At 38.2% G+C, this 12,218-nt stretch overlaps 1 protein-coding gene across 1 annotated transcript in view; it reads left to right on the forward strand.

Annotated features, from left to right (window-relative positions):
* Positions 1–293: 293 nt before the first annotated feature.
* etv4 (ETS variant transcription factor 4) overlaps positions 294–12,218 on the forward strand; it is a 60,545-nt gene continuing 48,620 nt past the window's right edge. Inside the window, exons 1-4 of the mRNA XM_037690954.1 lie at positions 294–323; positions 490–549; positions 1,017–1,107; positions 1,202–1,249. Coding sequence (XP_037546882.1) covers positions 294–323; positions 490–549; positions 1,017–1,107; positions 1,202–1,249 — 229 coding nt within the window. The remainder of the gene's footprint in view (positions 324–489; positions 550–1,016; positions 1,108–1,201; positions 1,250–12,218) is intronic.

The following is a 12,218-nucleotide window of genomic DNA, read 5'->3' on the forward strand; positions in this document are numbered from 1 at the left end:
TGTTAGCAAAATATTTCATTAACCACCGGATGGATTTGAATTAAACTCCCAGTAAGTAATGATCAGATGTGCGACCACAACTGATTAACTTTTGGAGTTATCCGGAGTCAAGACGGCCACAACAGCTTCCCGAGCAAACACAAAACTGGCTAAAACTCGATCACCTCTTCAGACACTGAGCTACAATCTGATGCATAAGCTGTTTTTTTTGTTGTTGTTTTTTTTTAAACGTGCACGCATTCCTTCAAACAACAGCTAAAGTTTGCACCAGATCGTCATTATTCCACGCGGAAATGCGTAAAGTTGAGGCTGCGCAGCCAGAGGTGAGATGTGGCCAGACGCGCAGCCTGCTGGGTAATCACTCGCCATCACTTCCCCTCGGGAGTTTTTTGTGAATGGAGCTCATTATGCATGCAGCCTCATTCACAAACAGCCTCTCCTCTGCAGGCTGCGTGGCTCCACTCAGACCAAATGCCCACGGACGCGTAGCGCACGGATTATACGATGGACGGATATTTGGACCAACAAGTGCCTTACCCTTTAGCAAATGTACGTACAGCTCGATTCCTCCTAGTTTTAACTTGTTCGGGGTGTTTCTTTCTTTTTTTTTTTAGTTCTTTTTGTTTGTTTGTTTGTTTGTTTGTCTGCGCGTCGCGGGTTCTGCACGAGAGAAAAGCTTCACGACCCGCTTCAAACAAAGTGCCGTCCAGCCACGCGCTGCGTTTCTCATCTTTCTCATAAAACTGTCTGTCGGCGCCAAATGGTCGCGTCGCCTCCGCGGGTTCACTCTCTTGTTTTCTGCGACTTCTGCCGCGTCAAACTCAACATTTACCAACAACCAAACACTTTGTTGACATGTTTGTGCTTCGTTTCCGGTTAAATGCGCCCAATTTTGTAGTTTCCGCCCCGTTTTCGTGCACATCTGTAAGTAAAAGTGTAAAAACTGCCACGCAGGAGTGTTTTGCCACTGATGCCCTGCTGCAGTCTGACTCTCAGAACATCTATGGCTTTTGCAGAAGTCGCAAGGAAATGGGCCCCTAAATAGACTGTTGATGGCAGCAAAAAGGAAATTCATGGACACAGAATTACCCCCTCAGGAATCTGAAGGTACTTCTTTAACAGACTGGAGCTTCTTCACACGATGCATCCTTCTCGGTGCAAAACTGAACTAAGCTCTTTCTTTTTTCATGTTTCTGCTCAGATCTCTTCCAGGACTTGAGTCAGCTTCAAGAGACGTGGCTCACAGAAGGTGAGGCTTCTTTTTTTTATCTTTTCAAGGCGCTCGCTGCAAAGTCACAAATCACCCCCCAAAAGTTTGCCCTGAGCGTGAATCCAACGGTGCAGATGTTTCCAGGTGTTTAATCTGAAATGCAGGTACGCGCTCGGTGTAAACGGAACACTTTAAATGGCACACTTTACCAACGAGTGGAAGGCGATGGACTTGTGACCTGTTCAGGGTGTTTTAATAGTTTTAAGCAAAATCTGAAGCTTTTTGTTTTGTAAATATTTGATTTACGAACACGGGAATCAACAATATGAGGAAATAATATTCATATTTTACCTCTTGCTTTGTGAAGTTGCTTTTGCATGATGTTTCGTGATGATGCATTGAGTACCTTTAGCGCTGTTGTTGATGAAGAATAGCCGACTGGTCTTTTGTTGTTTGATTTTTAACGCTTCACCTTTTTATTCTGAAAAGACCAGGATTTAAAAAAAAGAAGCTTTTTCGGATGAAAGCATGAAACCTCTTTAATCTAGAAATATTTTCATTGTCTGCAAAGATGCCGTGTGAAGACTGAACGACAGCTGAAATGTGTTAAAAAAAAGCTGAAACTGAGAAATACGAAATGATCAGAGCAAGAGCTAAAATTAGCTAAAAGCTAAAACGGGCAAAACACAAACTAAAACGAGCAAAATTGTCATACGAAGCTAAAATTGGCAAAACGCAAGCCAAAATCATAAATTAGAATAAACTAGGAGTTAAAATTTGCACAAAAAAGCTAAAAACAACAGAACAGACTATAAAATTAGCTAAATGTCAACTAAAAGCTAAATTAGGCTAAAAGTTGTTGAAAGCTAAAATCATAAACAGATAAAGCTATTGGCAAAACATGAGCTAAAATCATAAATTAGAATAAACTAGAAGTTAAAATTTGCACAAAAAAGCTAAAAACAACAGAACAGACTATAAAATTAGCTAAATGTTAACTAAAAGCTAAATTAGGCTAAAAGTTGTTGAAAGCTAAAATCATAAACAGATAAAGCTATTGGCAAAACACGAGCTAAAATCATAAATTAGAATAAACTAGAAGTTAAAATTTGCACAAAAAAGCTAAAAACAACAGAACAGACTATAAAATGAGCTAAATGTTAACTAAAAGCTAAATTAGGCTAAAAGTTGTTGAAAGCTAAAATCATAAACAGATAAAGCTATTGGCAAAACATGAGCTAAAATCATAAATTAGAATAAACTAGGAGTTAAAATTTGCACAAAAAAGCTAAAACAACAGAACAGACTGTAAAATTAGCTAAATGTCAACTAAAAGCTAAATTAGGCTAAAAGTTGTTGAAAGCTAAAATCATAAACAGATAAAGCTATTGGCAAAACACGAGCTAAAATCATAAATTAGAATAAACTAGGAGTTAAAATTTGCACAAAAAAGCTAAAAACAACAGAACAGACTATAAAATTAGCTAAATGTCAACTAAAAGCTAAATTAGGCTAAAAGTTGTTGAAAGCTAAAATCATAAACAGATAAAGCTATTGGCAAAACACAAGCTAAAATCATAAATTAGAATAAACTAGGAGTTAAAATGTGTACAAAAAAGCTAAAAACAACAGAACAGACTATAAAATTAGCTAAATGTTAACTAAAAGCTAAATTAGGCTAAAAGTTGTTGAAAGCTAAAATCATAAACAGATAAAGCTATTGGCAAAACACGAGCTAAAATCATAAATTAGAATAAACTAGGAGTTAAAATTTGCACAAAAAAGCTAAAAACACCAGAACAGACTATAAAATTAGCTAAATGTTAACTAAAAGCTAAATTAGGCTAAAAGTTGTTGAAAGCTAAAATCATAAACAGATAAAGCTATTGGCAAAACATAAGCTAAAATCATAAATTAGAATAAACTAGGAGTTAAAATTTGCACAAAAAAGCTAAAAACAACAGAACAGACTATAAAATTAGCTAAATGTCAACTAAAAGCTAAATTAGGCTAAAAGTTGTTGAAAGCTAAAATCATAAACAGATAAAGCTATTGGCAAAACAACAGCTAAAATTATAAATTAGAATAAACTAGGAGTTAAAATTTGCACAAAAAAGCTAAAAACAAGAGAACAGACTGTAAAATTAGCTAAACGTTAACTAAAAGCTAAATTAGGCTAAAAGTTGTTGAAAGCTAAAATCATAAACAGATAAAGCTATTGGCAAAACATAAGCTAAAATCATAAATTAGAATAAACTAGGAGTTAAAATTTGCACAAAAAGCTAAAACAACAGAACAGACTGTAAAATTAGCTAAATGTTAACTAAAAGCTAAATTAGGCTAAAAGTTGTTGAAAGCTAAAATCATAAACAGATAAAGCTATTGGCAAAACACGAGCTAAAATCATAAATTAGAATAAACTAGGAGTTAAAATGTGCACAAAAAAGCTAAAAACAAGAGAACAGACTGTAAAATTAGCTAAATGTTAACTAAAAGCTAAATTAGGCTAAAAGTAGTTGAAAGCTAAAATCATAAACAGATAAAGCTATTGGCAAAACACGAGCTAAAATCAACAAAACAGCTGAAAGCTATAATCCAAACAAAAGTAAAAGCGAAACCCAACAGAGCAGTAGCTAAAAAAGCTAAACGATGCCTAAAAGCTGAAAACGAGGCAAGGATGCTGAAGTTTCAGTCTTCTTTTCCAAGTCTAGACATCCTAAAGCGTTTTATACGAAATATGTAAATGCAGTCAAATGATGCAAGAACGTCCTGAATGAGCCGAATGTTTTCATGCCTGAGTGGCTAAAACAGCTGAAGGTATGCAGATGTTAGATGTTAAAAACATATGGACGAGGCTTTAAACAATGAAACGATGGTGCTGACTCGTGAAAATAAATCCAGCTGCCCCCCCCCTTTTTTTTTTTTAAATAAACACGTTTTTTTTGTTGAAGCAAATTCCCAAATCTGACAAAAACAAGGTGTCCTTCCTCGTTATTTTAGCCGAGTCGAGTTGCAGATTTTCTGATGCAACCCACATGCTCACAAACCCACCACTCCCCCCTGCTTTTAAAGAAAGGTGGTGTCAGTGAGCACAAACGGGACGTTATTAGCTTTGAGCCGACCCGACTTGGATCGTGTTGGCACGCCGGGCAGCCGGCACAAACGTGTCGCTCACAAAGTACCGAGCGATGAAACGAGGCCTGCAGCGCCGTGTTTGTACCGTACGGTGGAAGGGACTCGAGCTGTGAGTCACGTTCTGGGGGCGATCTGGACCAAAGAGCCACATGAGGTGTAAATTCTGTTGCTTTGATGTGTGGATTTATAAAACCTGGGGGGCGTTTGTGGACCTTTGAACCACATCAAGCTGATGAGTCCTGCTCTGAAGTGTCCTCCCGGTTTGGTTTTAATTGTTTTAACGTTCCTGTACAGAGAGGACACGTTCTCCGAGCTCCCCTCGACTCTTGACTGAAAACACACCGTTTAGAACAGATGTGGGCAACATGTGGCCCGAGGGCCAAAAGTGGCCCTTGGACGATCTCGAAAAGAAAAATTTTAAACAAGTTGATGAAAACCTGTATTTTATCACGAAACTTAAAAAAAAAAAAGGTCTAAATTAAACATCTTTGACAATTACCGGTACTTTAAGAATCTTTGGATTAAGAAAGGCCAAAAACGTTTTCCTGGTCGTGCTTCCAGAACTAGACTGAACTTAAAGACTCCATGAAGCAAGTACCATAATTTCCGCTGCATAAATCGCAGTTTTTTTTTTTTTTTGGTGCATAAATTAGCATGTTTGTTTTTTTTTCTCCATATTTATAAACCAATTTTTGTCTGAGATCTGACGATTTCATTCATTCTGACATGGAAAATATTGCAAGCAAAGTGTCTCATTAATAGGTAAAAGTGGTTATTAATGAGACACTTTGCTTGCCGTACAAAGCCACCTTCTTCTCCTTCTGGAACTCCTGGAGCAAACGTCACCCAGGCGAAATGCAGCTGATTGGACCATTAAAGTGCATCTTTTAAGTAAAAGTTCAACTGACACACACCTTTGCTATAATTTCAAGCAAACAAATAATTGCTTTTAAGTGTTAATCTTGTTAAATTCTTATTAAAGTCCTCCCATGCATGCTCCCGCGGCCACCACTTGGCAGCTAATCGATTTTTGGCACAACACCCGCCCACATTTCCGGGTCGTCAGCGGTGACGCGTAATAGATGCGACGTATTTGTTTTTCCACTTTATTACACGTATTTGGACTGATGCGACGTGTACGGCGACAAGTATGGTACATGGTGATTTTTTTTAAATTAATATATTTAAACAAACATATTGTCTCGAGCCAGTTTACAAAGAGAATGTTTTATATTCCTAGAGTATTGAGGAGACATATTTTTATCGGTCTTAAAGCAAATCAATTTACTATTTCTCTATGTGGCCCTTCAATTGGTTTAAATACCTTAATTTGGCCCTCTGGTAAAAAAAAAAACCATTGCCCAACCCTAGTTTAGGAGATGTGCAATGAAAATCTGACGCGCTTGCTTGAGGTCATCAGAAGAGATATGATGCTGTTTAAAAGCTGAAAATAACTTTTTAATTTCAAAGTGTCCTCTGGCCCGGTGAAAATGACTCGCAGCTCGATCCAACACAAAGGAACGTGTCCTGACAGAGATAACATCCCAGATACTTCTGAGAATAAACTCAATCCTGAGTTCAAATTAAAGGCGTAGCGTTCCCCGAGGGAACGCTTATCGCCCGCACCACCTGTTCGAGTCAGTCTCGGTTACCACAGCACATTTTAGATCGATACATGGACGGATTTATAGCCACTATTGTGTTTTTCAAAGTCACTCTGGCGGCCATCTTGAATCAGATTGCTAAAGTACGTAAACTTGGAAAGTTCCTGGAGAAACTTTGAAGGGGACTGCCGTTTTAAATGTTTCAGTTGACAGTACTATGTTTGGGTTCGCGCTCAGCTACCATCACACCAAATTTCAGCTCAACACGGCAAAAAAATCTGAGTTAAAGTCATATTTTCTTTTAAGCTATGGCGGCCATCTTGGATTTTTGATTTGAATTCAGTATGCGATGGGGAATGCTCTCAGCTATAGCCACTCCACATTTCAGCTTAGTATCTCTAAAAATGGCTGATTCACAGTGTTTTTTCCTTTTTAGCTCAGGCAGCCATCTTGGATATTGATTTGCAACCAGTCTATGAAAAATGACCCATAAAAATGGCGTCTTTGTTTGCAAATTACGTCACCATGGTAACTTGAAACGCCAATAAAAATAATAGTACACATCATGGTGCCGAGCTGGTCGTTTTGATATATTTGTGGGGGTACACGTTGTGGTTTGGGTCGAATTAAAGTTGACGGAAGAGTAAAATGTAAAGTTAAGAAACTCTTGTCAGGCGGATAATAATAGGCGCTGCCTTTCTAGGCAGTCTCCAATAAGTTGTAAGTGTACATCCAGTGATTTCTTTAAGATTTCTTAAAACTTGTCTATTGGTTTATCAGCAAATTGCACCCCGGCGTTTATTAAAAGCGCTACAGCAAGCTGCTGCTGCTTTTATTATTAACTGTGCGTTATAAATTGACAGCAATGTAAATATTTAAAATACAGTGTTCACATTGACAACTATAAAACTTTGGGGACTGCTGTTGTTTTTCACTTTAATCTTGGATTATCTGTTAACTCGTCATTCCGGTGATGATTAAACTGCGTTTCTCTAAATTTACACCTAAAATAAAAAATAAAAAAAGCTATCTGCAACAGGTAAGATACTAACTGTTCATAAACGTTCCACAGAACTATGCTGCAATAAATGTGGATACTTTCGAACAACTTAACTGGTGGTTTTTCAACCGTTTCAGCTTCTAAAATCTTAAAGATGTGTGAAATCAGGGTCGTATTTTAAAGTTGGACAGCTCCACCCAAGTGGAATTATTTTTTCTTTAACACAAGTTAAATTCTGCAGTTTTCAAGCGATCCAGTGTTTCGTAAAAAACAAACAGTTTTCAGGTAACACGTCTTTGTCCTGATGCTACGAGTTCTTCAACTTTCTACAAAGAAGTGAAAACCTGCTCCGCCTCTTAGTTTCAGCTCAAACTAGATTATTTTTTTAAGCAGAGACTTTTAGCTGAATATTTTGACCTCTCTGTTATGAACTGAGGGAACCGAATGTTTCCTATGAAAACACACCTGCGGGGGTTTAGAAATGTTCTTCTGAAGTGGGCGAGCACCAGGCGAAGGGGTGATGTTCTTGTTTCTAAGAAAGACAAAGCCCTTACATCACCGTTAAACAGGACTGACTCTGAGTCACCCACAGCAAACTGAAGGCCGCTGAGCTCGTGAAGTCAGCCGTACCGTCTGCCCGAAGGCGAAGACGGACGTTTCCTTGGTCACTTCATGACAAACAATCCACAATGACATTTATTCTCCTCCTCAAAGCCTGCAGATTTATTTCACTCCAGCTCCTCACCAATGAGCAACCACTAAAACCAAAACCAAAAAGCCTGTTTTCCTAAAAAGAGCCCTCGTAACCAAATTATATGGATATAATTTGACATAAAATGTTTTTAAATTTGAAGGTCTGGCATTCCTTGAAGGAAAACGTTTAACTGAAGCCAATGATCAACTCCTTAGTATTTGAGGTGTTGAGGAGCAGACTGTTCCTCCTGCACCAAGCAGTCAGTTGTTCCACCTGGGCCCTGTGGGCGGACTCACCCCCCCCCCCCATCCACCACCACCACCACCACCACCACTGATGAGCCCCACCACTGTGGTGCCGTCTGCAAATTTGACTATGGTGTTGCTGTGGTGAGCAGGGATGCCATCGTGTGTAGAGGGCATAGAGCAGGGGACTCAGCACGCAGCCCTGTGGAGCTCCCTTGCAAAAGAACAAACTAATTTAAAAATATGTAATATCAATCTGCTTGTGCTGCACATTTGGATTGTTTAAGTCTGTAATTATTACCTTTTTACACAGTTTATACATCTATCCATCTTATCTCTATCTCTATCTATAGATCTACTGTATATCTAGCTATCTCTATCTATAGATCTACTGTATATCTAGCTATCTCTATCTACATCCATCTATCTATATAGCTACATCTATCTATATATATCTACATCCATCTATGTATATCTATATATATCGACATCTATCTATATATATATATTTTTTTTCATTCAACCTTTATTTAGACAGGTTAATCCCATTGAGCCTCCAGGACTCATTTACAAGAGAGACCTGCTTTCAACAAAGAACGATGACAACAATGGACAACAGCGACAACAATAATAAAAGAGGCATACATATATATTTTTTTAAATATTTTACAAATTAAAATAAGATGGCATAAACATCTAGATTCTAAGGCGAATGTAGAAAACTAAAAACAGGAACATGTCTGCATTGGTCCTTCCCAGATTCCAACAGGTTCTTAAAGCCACTTAGAGAGGTCAAGGTCGAGAGCTTCAGATCTTTTTGTAATATATTCCAGGAAACAGGAGCGGAGTAGGAGAAGGTCCTTTTGTCTAGTTCAGTCCTCACTGAGGGAACACTGCAGGTAATGATGTCCTGGGAGCGCACGCTGTAGCTGCACTCACGCAGAGACATGTAGGAGGAGATGTATGAAGGCAACAGACCAAGAAGTGGTTTAAAGATGAAAATGTACCAGTGAGAGAGTCTGCGTGAAGTTAATGATGTCCAGTTAACCAGTGAATACTGGGTGCAGTGGTGGGTACGATAATCCCAGCCAGTTATGAATCTTAGTGCACAGCATCCAACATCTGCAGGGTTCTTGTAGGAGCATTCATGTAAATAATAGGTGTTTTCTAGCATTCAGAGTTAGACATGATCTGTTTCTGATAAAGAAACCCAGTTTAACTCGGTTTCTTTACTAGGTTTTCCATATCTGTATCTATTTACATCCATCTATCTATGTATATATATCTACATCTATCTATATCTATAGCTACATCTATCTATGTATATATATCTACATCTATCTATATCTATCTACATCCATCTATCTATATTTATATCCGTCTATACCTATCTATATCTATGCAATATATATATTTTTTATTTAATTAATTATTTAATTGTTTCTTTAATTAAAAGTGTTTTTGTTTGTTTTATATTATACTGTTTTTATTTTTGCTCTAGGAAGCAAACCCAAATGTCATTGTATTTAGGTGCAATGACAATAAAGGTCTGTTCCGTTTCTCCTAACTCTTCTGTCGATGAACGACGAAGCTGCAGCCGTTTTGATCGAACCTTAAAAATGTTTTTCTGCACGCTCTCGTGTAACGAGCTCTCGTTGCATGTGTTGATGCTCTGAGTCTGTGTTTAGGAGAACCCTCAGCTACTACCACTCCAAGTTTGAGCTCAGTTTCTGTAAGTCGGACCAATAAAAAGCCTCTTCTGTGTTTGCTAACGTTGATTAGCGGCGGAGGCCATCTTGAATTTGTTTGACTGAATATTAATGAGTTGCAGATGAACATTCAGTGATTCCTTTTTTTCAATTTTATTAAGTCGTTCATAAGATATTTTGCTAACAGTCATTTTCAATACTTAATGGTTGTTTTAAACTTGGACTTGTGAATCGAATTGAATCGAAATCGTATCGTGACAGACTTTGATATTGAGAAAAATCGTATCGTCATACAATCCAATATACAATCCAATATAATATCGTATCGTGATAAAGCTGGTGATTTACACTCCTCCCATTTTACTAGATCAATATTTGTGAAATTGGCTGAATTTTAGCCATTTTTTGTGTTTGATGAAGTTGTTTAGCTGTGGAGGCCATCTTGAATTTATTTGAATATTAATGAGCTGCAGATGAACATTCAGTGATTCCTTTTTTTCAAGTTTACTAAATCGTTCATAAGATATTTTGCTAACAGACAGTTGATTTCAATACTTAATGGTTGTTTTAAACTTGGACTTGTGAATTGAATTGAATTGAATTGAATTGAATCGAAATCGTATCGTGGCAGACTTTGATATTGAGAAAAATCGTATCGTCATACAATCCAATATAATATCGTATCGTGATAAAGCTGGTGATTTACACTCCTACCATTATACCTGATCAATATTTGTCAAATTGGCTGAATTTTAGCCATTTTTTGTGTTTGATGAAGTTGTTTAGCTGTGGAGGCCATCTTGAATAGCGCTGACCCCAAAAGTTCATGAGCTGAATATGATTTTAAGGTTTAAAAAGTTTAGTTAAAATCTATTTCTGGTTCGTGCGATAGTTATCAAAATCTAAAATCAATTTTTTAATCAACTACAGATGTTGTATTTTATCGGTATGATTTAATAGAAGGTTTAATTTGGCCCGTGTTCGTGCTGCGTCTCGGCAGAAAGCGGAACGACGAGGTGAACTCTCAAAGCGTCGTTTAACCCTGAGCCCCGGCTTGTTCTCAGCTAAGACCTTTCCTTTCCTGTTGCATTAATTAAAGACTCCATCATGACTGATTGTAGTTGTGAGGGATTCACCACGGTTGTAAAAACTGCTTAACTAGAGGGAGGTTTTTTTTTTTCTTCCTTCTAAAAGAAGAACGGAAGTGAGAAGAGGAGATTGAAAGAGGTGAAGTTCTGAAAGGCAAGAGTTCAGGAACTTGTCACATCTTGTCTCATTCTGGCCTTTAGCTTCAGGTTTATGTGACTTCGGCTGCTTTGCTCCTCCCAGGATTTCCTGTTTGGAGGAGAGAGAGAGAGAGAAAATAAGTTATTTAAGCGTCGGGGAGAACATGCGTCTGCGCTCGTATAAACACACTTTTCCTTCTTGTGCTGACTTGCACCTCCAAGCTCCTGACGAGGTGTTCCTGGAACCCAATCACACACACACAGTGTTGAGACTCAGTCTGATGCTCATCGTTTCTTCTGCTCCTCATGAGGTCCAGCGTGTTGGAGCTGCTGGAACCGATGGATGGGCCTGCAGAGCTGACATCACTTACACACGGGGATCCTTCAAAACTGTACTTTGGTTCTCGTGGAAAGCGATGAACTTGTACCTGCATGTCTTTTAAAGCAAGATCCACTTTAAAACTGATTGATTGTTCTGCACTCCCCTTTTCATCTCCCATCACAGTTGAGCTTATGATGATTATTTAGCTTGGTGGCAGTTGTACCAAGTTTTCTTCTGCGTACAGCTAAAGTGACCTGTGGTACTTGTACCATATTTTGTTGGACTATAAGACGCACTTAAAATCCTTTTTTATTTTTCTCAAAAATCGACGGTGAGCCTTGTGTATTAATTCTGGTTGTGCTCACTGACCTGGAACCGATTTTAATGTGGTTATTGTGAATACGTTGAATAAAGTTTGACTTATCCGACCGATTTGTTTGACTTGATGCGCCTTGCGTCTGAAAACAGACCCGTTCGTTGATATCGCACCTCATAATCTGGTGCGCCTTACACTCCGAACAATACGGTACCGCAGTTTGAGAACCACCGTGATAAAATTAATGAAAAATGTGAAACTAACTTGTTTACAAATATATGCTGTATTACAGGGCTGCCTAATAAGTTGGTTGCAGTCTACCGGTCGATTGAGAAGGTATTATGGGATAGATTTCATGCATTAAAAATAGACGTCAGCCGATCATCCATCTATGAAATTTGTCTCTTGATCGACAGACGGGGCGGCCAGTCTGAGGCCCCGTTACACAACGTGAAACGTTCGTTCATTTAAGACCACGTCCCTCGTTCTCTCTGAAGCCGAAGGTTTCGGAGTCCAGGTCTCAGAGTGGAGATTTTCAGGGCAACGTCTCACAGAGATGTGAAATTCTTCGTGTGTGAAGTGGCACATGAAGTGGCACACTCCAGGCGGCCGCAGGCCAAAGTTTTCTGCACTAACAACACTTATAATAAATAACAACACTTATAATAAATAACAACACTTAAAATAAATAACAACACTTAAAATAAATAACAACACTTATAATAAATGACAACACTTTTAATAAATGACAACACTT

Source organism: Nematolebias whitei, chromosome 17, assembly GCF_014905685.2.
Source record: "Nematolebias whitei isolate Nwh7 chromosome 17, NemWhi1, whole genome shotgun sequence".
Lineage (NCBI taxonomy): Eukaryota > Metazoa > Chordata > Actinopteri > Cyprinodontiformes > Rivulidae > Nematolebias > Nematolebias whitei.